Genomic DNA, 25186 nt, shown 5'->3' with positions numbered 1-25186 from the left:
ACAACCATACCGTCTTTTCCCAGAACAGCCTGTTTTTCTTAAAGCTTACATTATATTATGCACATGTTTCCCAATGCAGGTACTCCATTTTCTCTTAGCCCTTCCTATGTACTGAAGGCCACAAGGGCACCCCTGGTACATAGGTGACAATCTACTATCACAGGAAATAAACGGTTTAATTTCACATTCCCTATTCCTGTGACTGGACAAAACTTTTGTAACTTTTCTCCTTTTGTCTTTGCTAACCCTATAGGGTATGCACTTTTTACACCCAAAGAACCGCTTGCATCTAGAAATGTTACCTTCTTTCTAGGGAGATTTATCACATTATTTACCACTCTGTTCCTAATTGAATTAGTTTTCCTATAACTACATGTTTTATTTGGAAGGATTTCAGTTAATAATTTAGCTTTTATTAGAATCTGCCAGCACTTTTTAATCATTTTTTTCTACCACCGTGTAATCACTGTTGAACTCTGTAATAAACGTACATTCCATCTCCTTACTATTGCTTTTAATTTTATTTTCCAAATGTTCATCCCTACTTAATGTACCTATCTCTTTCATCATGACTTTTTATGCCTGGGACATACTGTGTACTAGAGACAGTTAGGTACCTGAGCTTACAGAACACTCCCACTGAGACTTCTGTTTTTATGATTAAATGCTTTTAGTGTTTGCTCCAGTTTTTCTCAACCAATGTGAGCAAGCACCCCAGTTTTGTTCTGTAGTGTGCTTAGGATCAGATAGCTAGGCATTTGCGTTAAGTTAATGTTGGTCTTAGATCAGATTGTTCTTTGTGAATGCATTGTGAATACTGTACATAGAATGTATATGATAAACACATCTAGTATACACCAGTCTGTACCATACACAAGTACAAAGGAAAAAAAAGACAAGCATTTAAACATATTCTAATTTATTCTTAAAAGGGGTTAAAAAAATGTCCAAACATTTGAAATGCAAGATATTACAGTGGCTTGCACAAGTTAAATCCTCATATTGCTTGGCAACTTTACATTTAAATTATTGCTTACAAGCTCTAATAAATACACAAACCATTGTATGTACAAATGTGATAAAGCATACAAGTACAAAAACAAAGGCTGTCTGTAAACGGAGACCCTGGTGAAATCCACAGTGGAGCTGCTTCATACCCTCCAGGTCTTTTATCATAGATCAAGCCTACCATAAGTGAGGACCCAGAAAGCCTAAGGTATCCCTTTGTTTCTACAGGAGTCACCATGGCATGAGGCAGGGCCACCTTTACTACAAAATGTACATAACCCCAACAGTGTTATTCTATACAGAACTGTACAGAATGGCAGTGCAGTGTGTTCAAGTTACTCTTGCAGAATAATACCAGAAAATATTGTCCTCCCTCTAAACAGGTTGAAAGGCATATTAGGCAGAATGAGATTATAAACATATACAAGAATACAGGATTTGTAATTTTTTTTTTTTAACTCAACTGTAAACATTTCTGGCCATTTATTCTACTCAATCACTATTATCTACTGCAGTCAAAGTGAACAGTTTGGTCTAGACTGAAATCCAGTTGTAAAATAACTCTTCCCTCCAATACGTAAGCTCCATTTTTTAGATTGCTTCTCCCTCTCGCAGTCTAAATGGCGGTGTAAAGGGGGTTACAGGAGGCTAGTACAAAGAATGATTTTAGGGACATTATTAATGTTTTGTTAATGAAAAGTAACTGGAAAAACTAGGTATTTTATATAGGCTTACACTTTAACACATGGTGGTGAGAAGCCAAATAAAGTATTAACAATGAAACAATCATTGATAAGAATAAACAAATGTAAGATCTGACTGCAGATTCATATGGAATGTGTTGTATAATGCAGTATGAATAAACAAACTGCAAATTAAAAATCAGCACAATCAAAGCTAATGTTGTTTTTAGTAACTGCTGGCCACTAGGCTTACCAACTGGCTTTCTACCTTCCTGAGATCCAGTGATGCAATGGTTTCTCATTACTTACAAGCCCTGGCCTACCAACTGCAGCAGTGATGATGAGGTCTCATTCTTCCAGTTGGATTATTCATCTATTTTTTTAACATGGTGAATGGAACAGAAATAGTAGGTCTCCCCTTGCTATAGAATGAGACTCTAAGGAAAGGGAAGTAGTGTGAGCTTGCCACTCAATTCCACAAGGAATCTATCAAAGCAGAAATAGTAGTTGAATGGAGTGAAACACTATATTGCCTAAAGTATTGGGACACCCCTCCAAATCATTGCATTCAGGTGTTCCAATCACCTCCATGGTCACAGGTGTATAGAATCAAGCACCTAGGCATGCAGACTGCTTCTACATTTGTGAAAGAATGGGTCACTCTCAGGAGCTCAGTGAATTCAAGCGTGGTACCGTGATAGGTTGTCACCTTTGCAATAAGCCCATCCATGAAATTTCCTTGTTACTAAATATTCCACGGTCAACTGTTAGTGGTATTATAACAAAGGGGAAGCAACTGGGAACAACAGCAACTCAGCCACGAAGTGGTAGGCCATGTAAAATGACAGAGTGGGGTCAGCACATGCTGAAGCGCACAGTGTGCAGAAGTTGCCAACTGTCTGCAAAGTCAATAGCTAACTCCAAACTTCATGTGGCCTTCAAATCAGCACAACAACAGTGCTTAGAGAGCTTCATAGAATAAGTTTCTATGGTCGAGCAGCTGCATCCAAGACTTACATCATCAAGTGCAATGCAAAGCATTCTGTGCTGTGGCGTAAAGCACACCACCACTGGACTCTAGAGCAGTGGAGACATGTTCTCTGGAGTGACAATTCACAATTATCTGTCTGGCAATCCGATGGATGTGTCTGGGTTTGACGGATGCCAGAAAAGTACTTGCCTGACTGCATTGTGTAAAGTTTGGTGGAGGGGGGATTATGGTGTGGGGTTGTTTTTCAGGGGTTGGGCTTGGCCCCTTAGTTCCAGTGAAGGGAACTCTTAAGTTTCAGCATAGCAAGACATTTTGGACAATTTCATGCTTCCAATTTTATGGGAACAGTTTGGGGATGGCCCCTTCCTGTTCCAACATGACTGCGCACCAGTGCACAAAGCAAGGTCCATAAAGATATGGATGAGCGAGTTTGGGGTAGAGGAACTTGACTGACCTGCACAGAGTTCTGACACCTTTGGGATAGAACTGAGACTGTGAGCCAGGCCTTCTCGCCAAACATCCAGTGCCTGACCTCACAAATGCACTTCTGGAAGAATGGTCAAACATTCCCATAGAGACACTCCTAAACCTTGTGGACAGCCTTCCCAGAAGAGTTGAAGCTGTTATAGCTGCAAAGGGTGGGCCAACTCACTATTGAACCCTATGGACTAAGACTGGGATGCCATTTAAATTCATGTGTGTGTAAAGGCAGGGGTCCCAATACTTTTGGCGATATAGTGTACCTTACATTCCATTAGAATGGAAAATAGGGTTAATTGGAGTTACCTAATGACTGGAATTGAGTCCCTGAAGACCTTTCTAACACAATACTCATGTTAACACTACAAAATATGTTTATGAACTACCTTTACATGCTATGTAACAGAAACAACCCTTGTTTTTATGTTATATGTGCACCCCACCAATATGTTTAGAATTTGCGTGCCTTTCCTGCACATATTTACTAAAGTAACTGCAAGTGAAACCACTGCACTGTCATGCTGAAGAACACGCACTAGATGGAGCAGTACACTAGGTCACTATATACAGGAAATGTTACAGACACAATGGCATTTAAAGGTGCTCTATTTTTCACATTAAATAAACAGAAAACATTTATGTAAATTGTCCTGTGCAACAGGACTCATCTGTAAAAGCATTACATGATCTCCTTATTTAACTACTTTGCAAGAAATTGCAGTATTAAATCTCATTATTAGACTTTAGACTGAAAAGGGAAAGGTCTCCCAAATCATCTTCAAAGCTAATCTGCGTTCAGTCCATTTGGACTATATGCATTTCCAAATACAACATGTCCCAAACAGAAAGTGCCACAAGTTTACTTAAGTCTTCTTTGGTACAGCTCCTTTAAATGCCTAATAAATGCACATAGTTTAACATGCAAAAAAAAGTAAGAGCAGTAAATGTAGCATTGCTAGTCTATATACATGTAACAGCTTTAGTATAACTCCAGGTGGGAGTTTAAAACTTACCTTCCATCATTATATACAATATACATAATAGAACATTTGGAAATACAGTATCTATAATAAAAATACTGTGATATTAAATAATTGGCAATGGTGTCAGTGCCCTCATAGTGTTGCATTAGCAGCGGTGATAAAATAACCCTCACAATAACAACTAACGTATACGGATAATTGAGGGTTGACAATAGGCAGTCTCTCAAGTGCGTAGTCATATCCAAAGTGCTTTTGTTTTACAAGATAAAAGCATTAGACTTGATAAAAATGTCTGACAGTATACACTGTACCAGGACTACACTAAGTGTGTGAATCTGGCTAAAGGACATTAATTATGCAGAACATGTCAAAAATAAAATCGCCTACGGAAATAATAAACATTAATTTGTGTTGAAGGTTAATCTCATATTTCTACATATACACATCTGTGTGTGAACAATATGTTTAAAAAACAGAATGGATGACAGGCTAGTGCTGTAAGTGCAAACTCAGCATCGCACACTGTTGACCTGTATTGCTTGTTGAGGTGCTTCAGCAGGGCCTTTTGGGACCCTCAAACCCCACAGTATGCAAATTTGTCTTTACTTAAAAGTCAATGTTGAAGAGAGCCCACATCATGTACTAAAAAGCAATGTGAGGCTTCAACAGCCCAGTGAGAGGTGCCTCCATGATCTTAGTGACAACACCACTGAAACGTATAAATCTTGTGCTGTGGAGTGCCCAGGGTTCGGGACTCTTGGGTGTGCTGCAGCACCGTACTAACAAGTGATACATATTGCAATTCCTAATGGCTACTTTGCACTTACTGCAATATATTTAACTATCACCCAGGAGGGATAGCCTGGCTTCAAGGTATACTTGTAAAAACTCCTAAATGCTCAAATTCTGAAAGCAGGCTACATCCAATCCGTGTGTACATATGTACCACTCCTCTGCAACTACATTGAAGGAAGATCTATTCTTGTTGGCCATAGCAACCAGATTCACCTCGTATGACTACCATATTGCTGTAGAAACATGTCTGTGAGCAAAAGGAGCAGCTTTCTCTGAGCCCTTCAATAAATCTGGTGTTTTGTATGTGGGCTGCCTATTCTTTTTTTTTTTTTTTTTTAATTTTAGATTTTTGTGGCAGTGTGAAGAAATCTAGATTGCTGTTTTACTAAACTGTATCCCCGGCAGTCCTGAAAAAAGACAAAACAGGTTAAATGGGTCTGGTAGATGAGACCGTGAGATTGCTCAGTTCTATAGCTTGCTGAGATTGCCCCCTTTCTTTACTTAGTAGCAAACTTTCTTAAGGGTGCCACCTTCTTGCAGTTGGAATTCCCAATCATTAGACTAGTCTACATGTGGGGAATCCACTGGAAGAGAGCCATCATTTGGCTACAGAATGGCATGACAGCAATTTGGAGTTGGGAATTTTGGTTGAATTCAGAAAAGCAACTCCTGGCAAGGGATAACAATGCAGTATATGATATAGCTGGGCAGCAACTAGGCTTAAATCCAAAGTACAGATTCTGTGGAGTTGACCATGATTGACTACAACTACATGAAACATAATGTTCTTTACTGTTTGTCAGTTATTTTATAATTGTATTATTACTGCTGTATTAAGTATTAGAAAGCATTAGACATTTAACAATTTAATACAGACTGGTAATGACAGTAATTTGCAGTGTAGCTTCTGGACAACTCTGGCACTGTGACCAGGCCTTATGAAACAGCAGACTCTGTTTTTGTAAGTTGTTTCCATGTTATTGTAACAAAATGTGCTTTAATACAAATCATGTACTTTAAAGGATTTTGTTAGACTCCATTGTTTTCTGTGAATTCAACATCTACCGTTTCCATAATGTATAAGCCATTTGCTATACTGTGTACAAATATTACTTTTATAGCCACATACAAATAGAGCTTCATAAATACTTGCTGGCAGAATAAGTTAGGAGGAAAAGGTTTTTTCTCTATTTAAGCATAGAAACCCATATTTTATAGGCAGAGGCAATTCAGCTTGTTTTATTTCATGCTCTGTAAATCATGAAGTAAGCGTATTCTGTGATTTCCCTTTCTGCAAACCTTCTCCAGCCACAAGCTGCACAGTGGATGCATTAATCCCATCCTCCCCAAGACAGGCAAAATCTGGAACATCATCGTTTGGCTAACTTCCATATTTTGTTTAATTAGGGTGATACTGGATAGGGGCCGGTACATATTGGTACATAGAAAGTATCCCAATATCTACCTTTGTGCTGTCTTATCTAATAAGGAAAACATAGACTTATAGACCAGAGTGACATCACACCTGCAGGCTGATCTAATACGGTAAGAAGCAACATGAAAGTATGGCTTGTGGTTTACTACATAAGTCACTGAGCATTTTATGGCGAAAACAAGGAAAATTAAATGATTGGCTAGTCGCAACTGTGGCTATACACAAGGCAACTTGCAAAAATCTAATAACAGCAGGCCAAACCAATCCTCTTTCATGACAAGCCCCAATCTTTTGCATTCATCTGGTAGGCGGTTGTTTGTATTTGTGTGGATTGGGGGGGCAGATAAACATGACAGGACCTCATGATTAAATAATATATCCTCCGCTATGAAACTGCAGAAAAGTGTGCAGTTAGCAAAGTTAAAAGATGTGGAAAAGTGTACCTGCAGAAGCTCAGATTCCAGTAAAAGCATTACTGGCCATGGAAAGCCAGTTTAGCCGTCTGTATCAGTGTTACTTCTAGTAGTACAGCACTAAGGGCCTGATGTGAAATAATGTTAGTGGTAAAAAAAACAGTTTTATATCCACACAACCAAAAATCAGACTCATACCTGTCCTAAGTGTCTGAGTATGAATATTGGCTTTGGATAATGAGCTAAGTTTATAGTAATGACACTGATATGTCAGATCCTAAGCTACTGATGCAAAGAACTGTTGCCAATTAGTATAACCCAGACACCTCTGTCAGCAAAATAACATTCTGCATGTATACTAGGGAAATTGAGCCAAAGTCAGTGACCATGACCTGGTCTATGCAACTCAAAGCACATCATTTATATGTTGGAGATGTAGAGATCTAGCTGTGTAGGTCCAGAGAGTCAGAAGTAGCTGTAGGTGTTTCCTCAGATCAGGAACCAGCCACACAGTGCAGACAGCATACCAGCTACTGGGTACAGCAGTAAGTTCCCATTATGCATGACACAGAAAAGTGAGTTTTTATTCCAGCACTTCTTTTTGAGGGCAAGGGACTGCTCCACACTTGGCTGAGTTCTTCTCTTCAATACTGATAAAACTCAGTAAAATTATTTCCTTGTAAAGCTACATGCTTGGCATCAGCGGTCATCCAGTGCAGGCGGGGCTGTGTCTACACTCGTGGCTCTATCCTGTGAGATAGCTCAAACAGAGTCTGCTGGTTGTCAATCACAAGCAGGTTGTGTGTGTAGAAGCGGGCTTCCTGGCGTTCCTTCTGTGGCATCTCATTGGCTTTAATAACAGCAGAAAAAATATATCAGATATATTCATATAGCAGACTGTTAACATATACAAATTTATATGTTTAAATATATGAAGAGTTTGCATATGCACTAAATTACAAAAACAAACATGTATAATGTTGCATATGTTTCAATAAATTTTATCTGATCAAAAAAATTACGAACACAAAATGACAATGAAAAATAAATGACGCAAATACATTAAAAAGGTGTACAGAATTCTACTGGCTGGCACCCAAAAATACTGTACATGCTAAAGACACACTTAAACCTCTTTGCTTTAGATGCATTTTACTGCCCTAGAAACTGCAGCTGCATTTTGCAAAAGCAAATCTTCCACAACAATAAATAGAATCCAATGTAAATACATGTTAAAGGCACAGGGTTGATTTACTAAAACTGGAGAGAGGAAAATCTGGTTCAGCTGTGCACAGAAATCAATCCGCTTTCAGGTTTTTTTTTTTTGTCAAAGCTTAATTGAACAAACTGAAGTTAGAAGCTGATTGGCTACCATGCACAGCTGCACCAGACTTTGCACTCTCCAGTTTTAGTAAATCAACCCCAATACATTTCTTTTAAGGTGCACCTGCCATTGCAGAAATGTAGAGGCTGCTATTGCTGGCCTCCATGTTCCTGGTTGCCTTCACTAATTCTCAGACCCAGTGCAGGCATTTAGCAAATGAATGGCAGAAATTATAATCCCAATGAATGCTTTATGGAAGGAAAACCATCAGCGTACCATCCATACAAATGGCATTTTCAGGAGAAGTCTGCTTTGGCAATCTTATTTTCCCTTACTACAGGTTTCTTTTACTGCATAGAGATGCACAAAGTATGTGAAAATGCATTATAAGACACTCTTACAAATCAATGTTTTGAAAACAGACGTGCAAAAGAAAAAAAAAAGTTTACCAAAATGATATAATATATTAGTTGGACGTAACAGACAATTGTTTTTATTTTATAATACCTTAGTAAACACAGATATACAGTGTTAGTTATCAATGGAAGCTAATCTGAGTCTTCTCGCCCAGCTCCTCCAAACTTGTGTAGCTGTTACTTCATACCCATGTATGACTGTAGGTGAAAAACCTATCTCTAATATGGAAAAGGCACTGATCCTTGAGGCAGATTTTATTTAAAATAGAAATCTACTCCGTCTCCACACTAAAACAACATTTTCATTCACTAAAAAAATCTGGCACTACATGGCTATACAGATGTGATAATCCCCCCACTGCAGTAAGTAAATAATAAAGCAGAATCCTACTCTGCGTTCAAACTGAAATAATTTAGATGGCTCCACAATCTCTATCTTGGGAGAAGGTGATTTCAGGAATTTAGCAATTTATAGCATGACTGGCATTCTACTGAAATGCATTCAGTGCTTTAATCACTTTTGTTTTTGCAAGCGGATCAACTAAATACAATATTTGCAAGAGGCTTTCTAAAGAGTAATTACTGGCTTTTTTGGGGTTTAGTCAAGAATGAAATGTTTCTCTTCTGCTGGAATTTAAATGACATTTATTAGTTGGGCTACACATTGAGCCCGGCCACTTTCCATCTCAGTGATTTCTGTGTACAGTATTCTGTCCATAATCAAACACACAATATGCATCAGGCCCACAGGTTATTTGCTTCGTGTTAGAGCGGCCAGTCTGCATAAGTGTTTTTAACACAATTCCCAGATACCAGCAGCAGATACAGATTACTTGAATCCCCTGAGTATTCAAATGGCCAACAAAGTCTTCATGAAGACTTGGCAGATTGGTCTAATGTCTTTATAAAATTCACACTGCTGATATTATGCCTTGAGGGCTTCTATCCTCATTTGCCATCATTTCTCAATGTATACAATCCCAGGAGCTGTGGATGAGTAATGAGACACTCTATGGGGTGAAACACTGTTCTCAATCTGCTATTTTTATAGACACAGTAATAATGACAATCAAAAATAGTTTATGGAAAATCTATTGTGTCTGATGAGGTTTTTCATTTTGAACAGCTAATTTCTGCTATAATCTGTTTAATAGTGAAATGACAATATAACACCACGTAAATGACAGTGCTGCTGGTGTTTGAGATAAGGAACACTTTTTTTCTTACAGTCAAAAACAATTGCTGGCCTTTGATTTCGCAATAACAACGTTTGAAATCCCCAGTGATAGGTCATTATTGCAGTGTTGTAGTATTGAGAATACCCCATAATATTATGGCTGGCATTTATGGCTCACCTCTGGGTTAAATTCTTAAATGCGTCGGTTGACTAATATGTTCAATGAATGATTCAACCAAGTCTGTGTTAGTGTGTTAGAATGTAACCTTTTTTAAATCCTATCCGGTCATGTGATTCAGCAGCAATGGCTCCGCTGTGTAAGGGAGCACTCGACAATGACCATGAATTCCTGGAGCCATGATGTCACCCACAGACTCCCATTGACCATAGAGCTGCTGGATCACGTGTCCAGCAAAGACAGGATTAAAAGGAAGTACACAGATGAGGCAGGAGGAAGTGGAACATTTTTAAAAATAGTTAGCCTTATCTTCAACTTGAATTTTTCCCTAGGTGCTGCCATATTTTTTACTCATTTATACATAACTGGAACTCTTTCTCCAGTGCTTTATAAGGAACTAGGAATTCACGTTTTGGCAGCATTACATTTACCAAATGTTTCACACCAAGTATACTTTACTAAATTATTGTTCTTCTGTAAAAAGAACATTCACACCATTAGCCAATGTCTCTTAGGCCTAATGAACATTAGGCATTTAGCCTTGATGCATGAGATCATAGTGTTTTGGAGCGGGTGGAAGGCAAGGGTGCACCATCCACCCCTGCTGCCAGTAGCCTGTAAAAAAAGTATATGGGAGGCTAAAAGCTGCTCCGGTTGGATGGTGCATGGAGTAGTACTAATGTTTTAGGGTGCACCCAGGAAAGAATGCCCAAAACACAGACTTCTTGCTTTCCGGGCATTCGTCCCTGGGCGCATACAGTCCTAAAGGTTACTTTCACTCAGGGAACCATCTGGTCACAGCAGCTTTCAGCCTCTCACAGAGGTTTTACAGGCTGCTGGCTGCAGGGCTGGATAGTGCACCTATGCCTTTTGTCCAATGTGCATGAGGCCTTATTGCTGCTTCCTTATGGTATTATTATACAGGATTTATATAGCTCCAACAGTTTGCTCAGCGCTTTACAATATAGAGGGAGACAATACAGCAACAATACCATTCAATACAGGAGGGTTAGGAGGACGCTGCTACAATTTACATATGCTTGCTGTGTGAAGGGGTAAGTTAGAGGACAAAGACGCTAGCTGCATGCCCCAATTCCAAGTCAGGTACATACAATGACAAGTCTCAAAGTAAGTACCCAAATCAGCAGTGGATTACCATATGGGCAATCTGGGCAGTGACCCAGGAAACAAAGCTACAAGGAGACCCAGATATTTGAAATTAGGAATCAGTAATCCAGTAAAGACTTGCCCAGGAAGATAAATGAAATTGGAATGTGTAAGCTGGATTGTGTTCCTATGAGCTGAAACACATTAGTCTTTTATTGTATAGTCTTAAGTAAATTAAAGGGAAAGGAAAGTATAATCAGCAAGCATATATGTTGCAGTTTTTTTGCACATATTTGCACATACCTGTATATATAAGTGCAAATATTTTCTTAAACATTAACACAGCTTATTAAAATAATTTAAATCAAGATGATATCTTCTATGTATATATCTAAAATTCATTAAAATGACTACATTTCCTATAAATCAACCTTGTGGCTAAAATCAGACTTTACATTAAATAATCTACTGCATTGGGGTTGAGTTACTAAATGGAAATAGACTGTGCACTTTGCAAGTGCAGTTGCACTCCTTTTCCCCAGAACTTAGGGACTTCCTCACTAAGTGAAGCTTCACCACATTCACTATCAGGTGCAAGGAAAATTAAAGAAAAAGAAAAAATAGCATTTTGGTTTGCACTTGATTACATGATTGGATGAGGGAAATCAGTAGAGCTTTGCCACATTCTCTAAGCTCTGGGGGAAATGCAACTGCAGAGTGTACAGTCTACTCGCCTCTAGTAAATGAACCCCACTGAATACTCAACTCCCCTGCTGCCCATGTCACAGAACACTGCAATAGTGAAGATGAACTGACTGCTAAAGATCCTGAAGAATTTGATACTTCTGAGATTGTCTATTTACTAATCCCCAGCTGCATGCTCTTGTTCCTCACGCTAGCCCCTAAATCACAGTACATAGCAGTACTGATCAGACACAAGTAAAGTATGTAGTTAGAGACTAGGGCACATGTTATTGAACTGGTATAAATAGTATTTAACCACTTGCCATCCTGAGGATTTACCCCCCTTCCTGATCAGGCCATTTTTTGCATTACGGCGCTGCGTTAGTTTAACTAACAAATGCGTGGTCATGCAACGCTGAACCCAAATGAAAGTTACGTCTTTTTTCCCCCACAAATAGAGCTTTCTTTTGGTGGTATTTGATAGCCTGTGTGTTTTTTTTTTTTTTTGCGCTATAAAAAAAAGACTGACAATTTTGAGAAAAAAAACAATATCTTTGACTTTTTGCTATTAAACATGTCCAGTAAAAAAAAATGTCATCATAAATTTAGGCCAAAGTATATTCTGCTACATGCCTTTGCTAAAAAAAAATAAAATCCCAATACATGTAAATTAATTGGTTTACATGAAAGTTATAGTGTTTACAAATGGTGGTATAGAAACTGGAATTTTTTTTTTTTGTACTAGTAATGGTGATTAGCGACTTATAGCAGGACTGCGGTGGGCATTCTGACATTGGGGGGAACTGACTTGGTGTCACTGATATCCCCAGTGTCACCAATACAGTGATCAGTGCTAATAAAAAGCACTAACACTGTACTAATGGCACTGGGCAGGAAGGGGTTAACATCTGGGACAATCAAAGGGTTACCTGTGTGCTGTTTCACAGTAAGTTTTGTCTGTGCTTTCAACTGTAAGCACACTGCTTTGTATGGCTCTGCTATGCAGAGCCATACAAAGTAGTGTGCTGGAGCTGACAGGGAAGAGAACTGTATTGTTTCCATGTAGTTCTCTCCCTCTGTCGGTAATGCTCCTCGATCACTGGGTGCTGGCGAGTAATCACTGGCCGGGACCCGGTGATTGACAGCCGAGGCCACAAATAGCGAGCAGCACTTGTGTCCCCTAAGTGGAGATGCTAAATCATGTATATGTATGTGTTTTTGTGCACCCCTGCAGAAGTATTTTTACTATAGGGCGGCTGGAAAGCGGGAAAGCGGTTAATACAAGCAGCAGTTTATTTGCTAGTTAATGGTGTTGTCTTACACAATTATCCAAAGAAGATCACTTACCAAACTGGTTGTTCCTGCAGTATCGCAGTGATCGGACTGTGTCAGCTATCATATGCTAAGAATAAAAAGAAAGCAAAGAAAAAGGCATCAGCATGAGGCAGGACAGAATATCAGGCCCTGACTGCACAGAATTTATGTAATATAAATCCCTCGCCTACAGTCTCTTCCAAAGTTCGAAATAAATGAGATTTTCTCTTTCTCAGGGATTAACCTATCTCTGTCACTTAAGAATAAAGTATTTGGCAAATAAATTACCATAATTATTCCAGTCTTTGTATAATTCACATTTCTATTCCCAGAACAGAAGTCGGGATGTAAAGTGGCTTACTGTCTCTGCTATTAACCACTTAGATCCCATTAACGTCACTTTTGCCAATATGCACCCTAAAGTCGCACTCCTGTAATATTGAAAGTGCTCAAGTGTTCAAATTGAATAAGTGCAGCACTAGCGGAAAAAAAGAGTATTTTGCACACAGCAGTTTACTATAAAAAGTACTAATTCATGCACTCACACACTTTATCTGGCCCACACAGCTGCAGCAGTGGAACAATGCACAGAGTAATATGGGCAGCGCTTGTGTGTTCATGAAATGAACATAATGCTCAGCAATGGGTGTTACTTGGAAAACTACAGGGATTACACCGGATAAGAGGCCATGTGCTGGAAAAAGATAATTCTCTCTGGCACCATGCAGCTCCAATCACACTGTTCTGTGCACATAGCCATTCATGATCTCTGCCAATGTCCACACTCGGCTATTCTTACTCTGACATCACAATTGTGCCTCTTATTAGTACTATGTGAAGAGATAATGACCAGCTTTTTCAGCTAAAGACTGGTCACTGAGTATTATTTCCTCTTCTGATGTCAATTAAGTTAATTTGGTCACTCCACATATATATCTATATATAACCTATAGTTCAGGTTCCCTCTGCACTAATTAGCAGAGTTGGAACACTCTTCCTATTTGGAACGCTTTCCTTTAGATATATCGTCCAATATTAGCAATATTTCCATTTATCTGACTTTTTTGTGTGACTGCTAAGTTATAGTGGACAGCAGGACTGGTTTTTATTCTGCTTAGAGGAGAAATGGTATAAAATAAGTAAATCAAGTACTCTCCTAAGGAGCTATAGTGCTTCCTTAGTAAGGCAGTGATGTCACACTGGGAGCATTCCCCTTAGAGAGGGAGGGGTTGCTGCTGCTTTGAACTTGCTTTGCAACTAGTGAACTGTTAAGTCATACTTTGTACCACTTTTTGGCATTCCACCTATATACCCAGTGATTTGAATATTTAGCTGACAAATAAAGACCTCCACTCCAACGAACAGTCAGAGTGAAATCTAGATCATTCGCTCTTTTCCGGCAGATAGCAAGTGAACCAGCATTTTGTAAAGAATGTCAAGGATAGCAACCTACATATTTTACTAGGTACTGTATACTGAATTATACATTTACATAATAAGTGTCTATTAGGGTAAATTAAAAAAAAAACAAAAAACACCAACATCAGTACACATGACCATGACTCACAACTCCAAGCCTTTTATCACAGAAAATGAAAGGGCTGATAATCATCACCAGTAAGGTAAAGGAAATGCTGCACTCGGGGGTTCAACAGGCAGCAGTGAATCATAATTCATTAGACAAAACATAAGGTGGTGGATGCCAAGAAACATTGCTCTTGCAGTCATGCACTCTGAGTCCGACCCTCATTGTTTAGCCACATCTGGACTTGAAGTCACATGTACACTTAGGCTTAAATGTCAATTTTCTTCCTGCTCAGGAACAAAGCTGCTAGGATAGAATCAAAACAATAGACACAATGCATCCAAAATGGCAAACGCTATCTGCTAGGCTGATGGCGGTTTAAGACATGTTGACAACCTATTTCTATCCTTTCAGAAGAGCCAAACAGCAGAGCTGGAAACATAAACTGCAGGCAGTGTGTTTACTGCTTCTGAAAATCAAAACAATCCAAAGCAACACACGCAGGAAATGATTTCCTGATGATCAATCTCCCGGCAGCTTCGATTTAGCACAGAAGGAGAACAACACAAGGTTGGGGGGTGTTTCAGGGGCAGAGGAGACTAATGAGCCACATCACAACAACATGTCACTTAGCCAGAACTAAAACATTTCAACAGAGAGGCATCAGCTAAAAATACTTTGTTTACTACCAGTGCACTTTATACATAAACATGGACAGCAAGAAAGAAAGAAAGAAAGAAAGAAAGAAAGAAAGAAAGAAGGAACGTCACTACTTCTAAGTTTAACAGATAAAATTAGCTAAAATGGTGTTTGTCATTTAGAAAAGTCCAGAGAGTTCCTTGATAATATGGCACAAACATAGTACGGTCTGAGATTCTTTACATGGTGGTAGATCTATATGAGCTGGGGGAGTGTAGTTTTTATGTCTTCCATGATGTTGATGTTGTATTCACACAGAAAATGAATCATTTGTGGTTATGTGTGCCCACTGCTGATTGTAGAAGGTCTTCCCACTCAAAATCCCATAGATCATCTGTGACTAGTGCTACCATGCATCTCCAAGGCTAGAAGTACTATAGTCTATCACCTTTTCCCAGGGGGCACTGCCATGCCTTGAAACCCACTAAATAGAACATGGTTTTATACAGGGCTCGGCAGGACAGTCTCTGGTCAGCAATACAGGTGGCATTGCATCAGTTTTTCCTTGTTTGACATTTTTTCTGTTACTGCAAGGAGAACCTTTTAGAATATAACTATAGGAGCTTTTAAACTGTTTTTAATCCCCAGTTAGTGATGTAGTTATGCAGTACTGTGCAGAAGTCTTTAGGCAGGTGTGAAAAAATGCTTTCAGAAATAGAAGTGTGCATAGTTTCTTTTTATCAATTAACAAAATGGGAAGTAAATGAACAGAAGAGGAATCCATATCAAATCAATATTTGGTGTGACCAGCCTTTGACTTCAAAGCAGCATCAATTCTTCTAGGTACACTTGCACGCAGTTTTTGAAGGAATTTGGCAGATAGGTTGTTTCAAACATCGTGGAGAACGAACCGCAGATCCTCTGTGGATGTAGGCTGCCTCAAATCCTGCTGTTTCTTCATGTAATCCCAGAAAGACTCCTGACAAAATCTCCAACTCTATTTTCAAAAATGTAGCCCCAAACTTGCAAGGAACCTCCACCATGCTTCACTGTTGCCTGCAGACACTCATTATTGTACCGCTCTCCAGCCCATCATGAACAAACTGCCTTTTGTTAAAGCCAAGTGTTTAACCACTTGCCCTCCTGAGGATTTACCCCCCTTAATGACCAGGCCTCTTTTTGCTACTCGGCGCTGCACTAATTCAACTGATAATTGCGCGGTCATGCAATGCTGCACCCAAACAAAATTTACGTCCTTTTTTTCACACAAATAGAGCTTTCTTTTGGTGGTATTTGATCATCTGTGCGCTTTTTATTTTTCACGCTATAAACAAAAAAAGACCAAAAATTTTGAAGAAAAATTATATTTTTTACTTTCAGCTATAAAAAATATATAGTAAACTCAAAGTTGGTATAAATTTAGACCAAAATGTATTCTGCTCCATGTTTTTGGTAAAAAAAATCCCAATAAGTGTATATTGATTGCTTTGTGTGAAAGTTATAGTGTCTACAAACTATGGTATGGATACTGCAATTTACGCCGTTTTGTTGCTATACAGCGCTGCACTAGTTTAACGGACAATTGCGCGGTCATGCAATACAGTACATAAATGAAATTTATGTCCTTTTTTCACACAAATAGAGCTTTCTTTCGGTGGTATTTGATCGATTGTGTGTTTTTTATTTTTTGCGTTATAAAAAAAAAAAAAAAGGCTGACAATTTTGAGAAAAAAAACTATATTTTGGACTTTTTGCTCTAAAACATGTTCAGTAAAAAAAATGTAAAAATTAAATTTCGTCATAAATTTCAGCCAAAATTCTGCGACATGTCTTTGTTAAAAAAAAAACAATACGTGTAAATTAATTGGTTTACGTGAAAGTTATAGCGTTTACAAATGGCGGGAAAGATACTCGGATTTTTAATTTTTTTTTATACTAATAATGGCGGCAATCAGTGACTTATGGCGGTGATCAGCGACTTATTGCGAGACTGCGGCAGACATTCTGACACTGGGGGGGAGCCGACTTGGGGTCACTGACATCCCCAGTGACACCAATACAGTGATCAGTGCAAAAAAAAAAAAAAAACACTGACACTGTACTAATGGCACTGGGGAGGAAGGGGTTAACTTTTATTCACTGAAAGGGTTAACTGTGAGGGGAGTGTTTTACTAGGGGGCGGGGGTGTATACTGCATGGGGACACGCTGATCGGGAGAGGTAAACTCTTCTCTCCCGATCAGGGTGTCAGGAGATGTAAGGGAACTGACAGAAAGCAGAGCTACTGCAGCCCTGCTCTCTGTCAGTGATTGCCGCTAATCGGCGGGACACAGCCGGTAACGACCAGCTGTGACTCGGCGACTGACACCCGCGGCCAGGATCATTGGTGCAGGTAGGGCGGCAGCGCGCCTCGTGCGCGCCCCTACCTGTTTTGCAAAAGTGCGTTTTAAAACATGCTTTTGCCCAGCCCTGCCACCGTATTTCTACAGTGGCTGGGTGGCATGTGGTTAATATTTTAACTCCTCAGTCCAAAGCACCTGCTGACATTACTCTGCACCACAGTTCCTATGTTTTTTTGCATAGTTGAGTTGCTTAACCTTGTTTCCAATGCATGCAAACATAAGAACTGGCATGCAGAAAAATGGCAGCAGGTGCTCTGGACTAAGGAGTAAAAATTTGAAATATTTGGCTGTAGCAAAAGGCAGTTTGTTTGCGAAGGGCTGCAGAGCGATATCCTCAGCGATCTTTAGCATAAAAGAACAAGGAGTCCTGGAAGTGATGGTTGTGAACTCAACATCAATGACTCTGCTGGTATTACATGAAGATGCAGAAGGATCTGAGGCAGCCTACATCCACAGAAGAGCTGTGGGTGGTTCTCCAAGATGTTTGGAAGAACCTACCTAACAAGTTCCTTCAAAAACCGCATGCACGTGTACCTAGAAGAACTGATGCTGTTTTGAAGGCAAAGCGTGGTCACACAAAATATTGATTTCTCCTCTGTGCATTTACTTTCTACTTTGTTAACTGATAATAAAAAACTTTGAACACTTCTGTTTCTAAAAGCATTCTTTATTTACAGCATTTTTTCACATCTGCCTAAGACTTTTGCAAAGTACTGTACATCAACATGTCCCCCCTTCCCGTTTCCCCGCTCAATAGTCATCCCTTCTTTCTGCTGTCCTACCTTATTGTTCCCAAAACAGCACATAGCGAGGGCGTAGTCGATGCACCAGTGGGACTAGGGATCCCCTCTACTGCCCCTCAAAGCATGCATCAAACATTATCACACATAAATTAAAAAATACACAGTGAAAAAAGTGGATTTGTGCAGTCAGGTGACACTATAGGGCTGAAAAGGGATGTTACCGCATTCCATTCATGCCTTGCATTTGGTCATGTGACATCAAAGATCAAATAAATAAGTGATGGGGATGCACAGGTAAGCATCTTGCTACCAGGCCAATAACTGCACTACAAAATCATCAGGCTACATTGGTCTGCTCATTGTAGTGAACATTTAAAAAGGAGGGGGATAATAAAATCATATTTTTGGGTCTATAAAGGGTGATTTCGACCACTGTTGCTCTATCCATGGCTCCAGGGTTGTCATTCTCATTCTGACTTTGCTATCTAATGGATCACTGACATGAAAAGTACACAAGATGATAGCTCAGGCTTTTAAACCTTACTTGGTTGCATGTTTGTGCCAGGTCTGTGACCTAATAGGTAGCAAAGCCAGGAGCAAATTAGTAAACAATTTTTAAAGACCAAAAATATCCAGTATTATAGCAGTTATACTTTTCATTGGCGGAAAAAAAACCTCCTATCATGATAGCTTTTCTCTACACCAGTGACATAACAACAGAGACATAACGAGATATTTGATTTAGTAATGTAAAATATACTAGGATCCATGAGAGCTTAGAAAACTTAGCAAAACAGAAATCTGATGATTTAATGCAATTTCTTACTACCAATTCCCACTCCTGTCAATAAAAAAAAACACACACACAATGTATTTATAGACATACCTAATTTAAAAATATTTAAAGTGGTTCTAAAGGCTCAAGGTTTTTTTTACCTTCATGCATTCTATTCTGCTGTCAATCATAGGCAGTGAGCCAATGAGGAAAGAGTGGGGGGCGGGCCAGAGCCGCAGCTCTATGTGTTTTATGGACTCATAGAGTAGCCGCTCGGGGACGAGCACACAGAGGTGCCTTCAGGATAAGCGGCTTTCCCTGGGGGCACTGCTCAAGGAGGAGCCAGGAGCGCCAGAGGGGGCTTGAAAAGAAGAGGACCGGGCTGCTCTGTGAAAAACCATTGAACAGAGCAGGTAAATATAGACAGGTTTGTTATTTTAGAAAACAAAAAAAAGCTTTAGTGTCACTTTAATAACTTACCAGCTTTTCAAAGTTGACAAGATTATCCAAAAATGTTTTATTTCCTTCATGAATAAATGTGACATCTAAAAGAAATAAAACTGATCAATAACTGCATGTGACTACAATAATACATTTTTGACAGAACCTGCAGTACTTCCAGAAAACAATAGTTATTCCCTGCAAACTGTAGTGATTCATTGTTAGTTGAAATTTAAAGCAAAACTCCAGTAACACATTAAATAAATAAAAATGCCAAGTAATGTATAATGTGATGCTTGTTTTACTAGAGGATGATGTAATAGAGAGGAATGCTAACTTAACTCAGGATACGGCAGCCTTCCCCATATGCTCCAACTGTGAAAATCGTCCCACTAAGCTGTTCTTCTTGCCAGTCTGCATCTGGTCATATCGCTGCACCTCTCACTGACATCATACAATGCAGGACCAGCGGTCATCAATGGTACCCCCCCCCCCCCATTCTGGTGCTAGACAGCGGAGTAACAGACAGTTGGCTGCCACAGGACCTTGATTTAAGATAGGTATTGCTATTCCATCCTCCCCTATAAAATGAGCATTAGATCCTGCATCAGTTGGAGGGAAAGTGTGTGGGCATTTTGGTTTATTTTAATTGTACCTGGATTTCTGCTTTATTATTATTAACTTGATCTTCACATTGGTGGCTCTTTATTTATCCCATCTCCTTTATCCTGCTGGTTATTGAGCAGAAGTCTAAAAACAGCAAGGTACACTAAACAGCTAAGACAAATTCAATTTAAAGCTGCATGCATAGGCCTGTACATTGAATATGAAACACTTATATGTAAGTGTCTCAGTCAGGATAGGCAGATGAATCAGTCAAATTTAAGATACTTAACATTCAGAAATAACAGAACACTCAGAAGAGCAAAATTTAGCTTTAAATTTTAATTACTAGAGATCCTTAAGAGCTTCAGCAAAGCTTCAAAGCTACCAAAGCGGGAACACAATTTGCATTTAAACCAGCATGGGTACAGCTGTCTTTTAAGCAGAGGAAATTGTGAAATAATTGAGCCACAAATTATAGACATGGCCCGCATAGTTGTACTTCAATCAGAATGCATTTATATGAAATACCGGCCATGAAATTTCAGCAACGGATGAAACAAGAAATATCTTTTTTTTTTCATTCAAACTGTGCATCATATGCACTGCCATTATTTATCTAAATAGGGACTTTTACTCATTTCCCTCTTAGGCTTTATTATAGGTTTGTTTGAATGTGATACTGAGGGCTACAGAATTATCATGACTCTTCCAGGCTGACCCTTGTATGACATTCGCTAATGCCCCTCAAACCTTGCAAGCCCCCATGGATTTTTATACGAGTAAACCAGAAGTAGCTGCTATATACAGACTAATGTGATTAAATTACCTTTTAAAAGTAAAGGCATGAAGGGGATTTTGGGTGGCTTCATTTTCTTGAAAGTGTCTCTGTAAGCTTTGTGATTTAAAGATGGATCCTGTAAATTGCAATGAACATGAAGGAAGATTTTACCATACAAATTGAGTAAAACATGTTTGACTAATATGAAATGAACATTTCAATATAGCAGCAAGTTAAAGAACTCCGATCACAAACTGCTTAAAACTGTTTTATGATATTTGACAAAAAGATTGCTGGTGGTCCTTAAAGGCCAAGTTCACATTTTATAAAAAAAAACCAAAACAATAAATGCACATCTTTTTTGCAGGTGAAAAAATGTGCTTTTATTATTTTTTTACACTGCATCCTGTGAAGCATTGCATCCTCGATCTGCTGATACCTGGATCCTGCAGACTGGTGGCCACAGGAGGTGGGTTCATAGGAGCATGTTATATGTTACATCCTAAATATGGGTGTAATATGGAACATGCTCCTAAAGGTGAACTTATCTTTTAAAGTGCCCAGACCAGCTTTTCTCAAACTTCTTAACATAGAGGAAGAGTCATATCTTGGTGCATCCCTTTTAAATGATTACATCTCTAGTTCATGGAACATTTGTTTGGTTGGTAACTATAAAAACAGGGATAAAAATAAAGAATGCAATGTATCTAGCACATTTTGACACCTAGAGCAGATAGTTTGAACAAAATTTTCAGTACCAATCATTAAATGAAACCAATAATAATAATGGCCAGAAAAGAAACACTGACAGTGAAAATGTTAGTTTGCCTGACATTGGTGGGCAGTGGAAAAGAACCTTCTTATATTAGTAGTTGGTGTACTGGTCCCATATATTCATGGCCAAAAAGAGAAGAACCCCTATATTAAAGTGAATCTAAAGCCTAAACTTTTTTTTCTTAATGAATTCCCTGCATTAAGGTAAAAATGGTTAGGTAACAGTATCACCCCTTCACCACCCCTTATACTTGCCTTGTGAGTCCTCACTCAGTCCAATGATGTGCCCGTCTGTAGCAGCTCTCCTTTCACTTCCTGGTGTCACAGGCTTTGTTGAGGCAGCGGGAGCCATTGGCTCCTGCTGCTGTTAGTCAAATTATGTGATGATGGAGCAGGGGGCGCAGCCGAGCTATCCTGTCTGTGTCTATGGACACAGGCAGGGTAGCTCGGGATCTAAGTCTGCAGATGTACCCCCATGGCAAGTGGCTTGCTATGAGGGCACACTCAGAAGAGGAGGCACCAGGATCGAAGGCAGGGGACCTGAGATGAGGAGGTTCGGGGCTGCTCTTTGCAAAACCCTTGCACAAACTATATCATGTTTGTCACTAAAAAAAAAAATCTTGACTTTACAATCACTTTGGTCAGCGGGAGGACACCCTTACATTGTTGATCAGTGGGAAAACTGCCCCCCTTACCCAGAGCTAGAAACTCTTACAAAACCCTTCATTGCTCAAGGAACCCCTAGCAATCTCTGGGAGAACCACAGGGTTCCATGGAACCCAGATTGGGAAACCCTGGACAAGACCTCATATATTATATTTACATTAACGGTAAATCAGAGGCATAAAACAAGCCATCCCCCACCTCTTTAACTGTTTGTAATGTGAAGTTATTAATTCTCAAAGATCCTCCAAGATCACACCAAAGACTCTAGATTCCATTTTCAGTTGGTTCCTAACAAAACAGGAATACTGCTGTGTATTTACATGAGAAGGCCGGCAGGCTGCCAAGATACTGGTGCAATAAAAGTAATAGGAAAAAACCCCTAGAGTTTCTAAGCATTGGTTGTGAACTTTGATGCAAAATGTCTCCACAATTTCTATAGCAAGAGAATGGGGCTTCTTTTAAAGTGCTTTTACTGCTTGTTCAGAATGTAGAAATACTTTAGTAATACTTGAGTCAAAGATTGTGGACTTTGCAAATGTAGTTGTCCTCATTTTCCCAGAGCTTAGTAAATGTGGTAACGCTCTGCTTATTTTCATCATCCAATCATGTACAAGAAAAAAAGGCTGTTTTTTTTTATTTTACTTGCACCTTATTGGGTATTCTTTACAAAGTGAAGCTTTACAACATTTACTAAGGTCTGGGGTAAATGAGTGCAAAGTGCACAGTGTATTCAGTGTATTTGCCTTTAGTAAAATGTCTCCAAATATCACCCAAACCGTCCTCTCTTCTTCTCCCACGGCCTCCTGCTCTCTAGCTCCCTTATCTCCTCCTCCCATGCTAGTCTCCAGGACTTCCCCAGAGCCTCCCCCATCCTCTGGAACTACCCCAATCTATTCGACTATTGCCTACTCTGCCCACTTTTAGGCGATCTCTGAAAACCTCTCTTCAGAGCAGCCTATCCTGCCTTCAGCTAACAACCAAATCTTTTATTTCTCTTATCAGTTCATCCCCCACAGTTATTACCTTCTGTACTGCCAGCCCCTCCCTCTTAGATTGTAAGCTCCAAGGATCAGGCCCTCCTAACTGCCTTTTATTGAACTATATCGTTGTTGTATTGTCTCCCTTTATATTGTAAAACGCTGAGCAAACTGTTGGTGCTATATAAATCCTTTATTATAATAATAATAACGGTAGTAAATCTAACCTGGAGTCTGGGCACAGGGTCACTCTAAACACGGATGATGAATTTCCTGTTGTCATGGAACAATGGACATTCACTTGGATGTCCTGCCTGTCCTATGATCAGACAGACAGTGCCATCTGTGTTGGTTTCAACATCCCACCATATATTGCTCTAGGCTGCAGCTGTATAGAGTGTGATATGCACATGGACTGAGGTTATTCTATCTAACCACTCCACCACTTTGTCTAAGCCAGGTCTCTATTCTTTAAGCTAGTGATGTACAAGATAAAAAATTCAACCCACTTAATAGCTATTTTATTTATTTATTACAGGTACTTATAGCGCCCTCACATTACATATATATTGTACATTCACATCAGTAACTCTCAAGGAGCGTACAATCTAAGGTCCCTAACTCACATTCATACATACTAGGGACAATTTAGACAGGAGACAATTAACCTACCAGCATGTCTTTGGAGTGTGGAAGGAAACCGGAGTACCCAGAGGAAAACCACACAGGCACAGGGAGAACATGCAAACTCTAGGCAGGTGGTGCCATGGTTGGGAATCGAACCAACGACACTAGTGCTGCCTAGATGCTAATCATTTAGCCACTGTGCTGATAATTTACTGTGGTTCAGCGATCTAGTCCTTCACTCCCTCACCAATATGTGGGAAGATAATGGTACAGTAACACTGAAAAGACTAGTTTTATGCAATAACCCTTACCATGAGGCAGTCTTAAAAGAAAACTTGCCATGATAATAAATACAGAGTCTAACATTTCTCATAATATTAGTTTCGCTTTTATGATCACTTTTTGCATTCTGACCTGGAACAAGTACACAGAGTACAGAGGTTAGATGAAACACAAAAGTTCTTATGTTTGTTTCAGGTCACTAAAAAAGTGAAGCAAAAGGGTCAGCATGACAGCTAAACAGCTAGCATTTTCAGATGATGCCACTAATGCCTCTCTTTTGACAGATTACCTTAAAGGGCAATTTCTGTGTAAAAAATACCTGCAAGTATTTTTGTATGTGTGTAATATTCCTGCTTGCTTGTTATACTATATTTTGGATAATGCACTGCAGATTTGTAAATGCTCTTTTTAGTGAGCTTCTGTACATCAGAGAACACGATTAGTCTCCTAACCTAATGACTACTAAATTAAAAGAGAAGTGTGGGATTAAAAAATACAAAGCTATGTACTCACCTAGATGGCTGCAGCATCGATTTGTGCTGCAGCTGTCCTGCACTTTAGCCCACTGTAAGCTCAATTTGGGTCACAGCCAGGAGAGCAAAATTAAGGGCACTCCTGTGACCCACGAGAAGTATGGTCAAAAGAGCTTTGGCCAAACTTTTACATTCATTTCAGTTAACTTTATAGAAAGTCTATTGTTTACAATCATTTCCTCTTGAAATACAATCCCTGTGAAAAGTACTTGCAGGATCCACAGCTTGAATAAGTTATGATTCATAACATGAACAAAATGTACACAGTGTCAAATACTTAATGCATTAATACTTAATACATTTTTTACACTGAATCCTCTCAAATATTATTCCATGTTCAGACCTGTTATCTGGATGGCAATGCCATATGCAAAAAGCTATTAACCTCAATACAAAGCCCATCTCTAATCACTGCTACTCCCAATTCTGCA

General features: G+C 39.3%; 1 protein-coding gene across 1 annotated transcript in view; it reads right to left on the bottom strand.

Moving 5' to 3' along the window:
• Positions 1 to 902: 902 nt before the first annotated feature.
• Positions 903 to 25186, bottom strand: part of RAPGEF5 (Rap guanine nucleotide exchange factor 5) — a 393851-nt gene continuing 369567 nt past the window's right edge. Inside the window, exons 23-26 of the mRNA XM_089673151.1 lie at positions 20945 to 21032; positions 19552 to 19616; positions 13022 to 13076; positions 903 to 7638 (exon numbers count right to left, since the gene is read on the bottom strand). Of these exons, the coding sequence (XP_089529277.1) occupies positions 7520 to 7638; positions 13022 to 13076; positions 19552 to 19616; positions 20945 to 21032 (327 nt within the window). The 3' untranslated portion in view covers positions 903 to 7519. The remainder of the gene's footprint in view (positions 7639 to 13021; positions 13077 to 19551; positions 19617 to 20944; positions 21033 to 25186) is intronic.

Source organism: Staurois parvus, unplaced genomic scaffold (genome assembly GCF_062004578.1).
Source record: "Staurois parvus isolate SC_StPar_1 unplaced genomic scaffold, SC_StPar_1.0 ptg000136l, whole genome shotgun sequence".
Taxonomy (NCBI): domain Eukaryota; kingdom Metazoa; phylum Chordata; class Amphibia; order Anura; family Ranidae; genus Staurois; species Staurois parvus.
The sequence above is the reverse complement of the archived record's forward strand: the minus strand, read 5'-3'. Positions and strand labels throughout refer to the sequence as shown.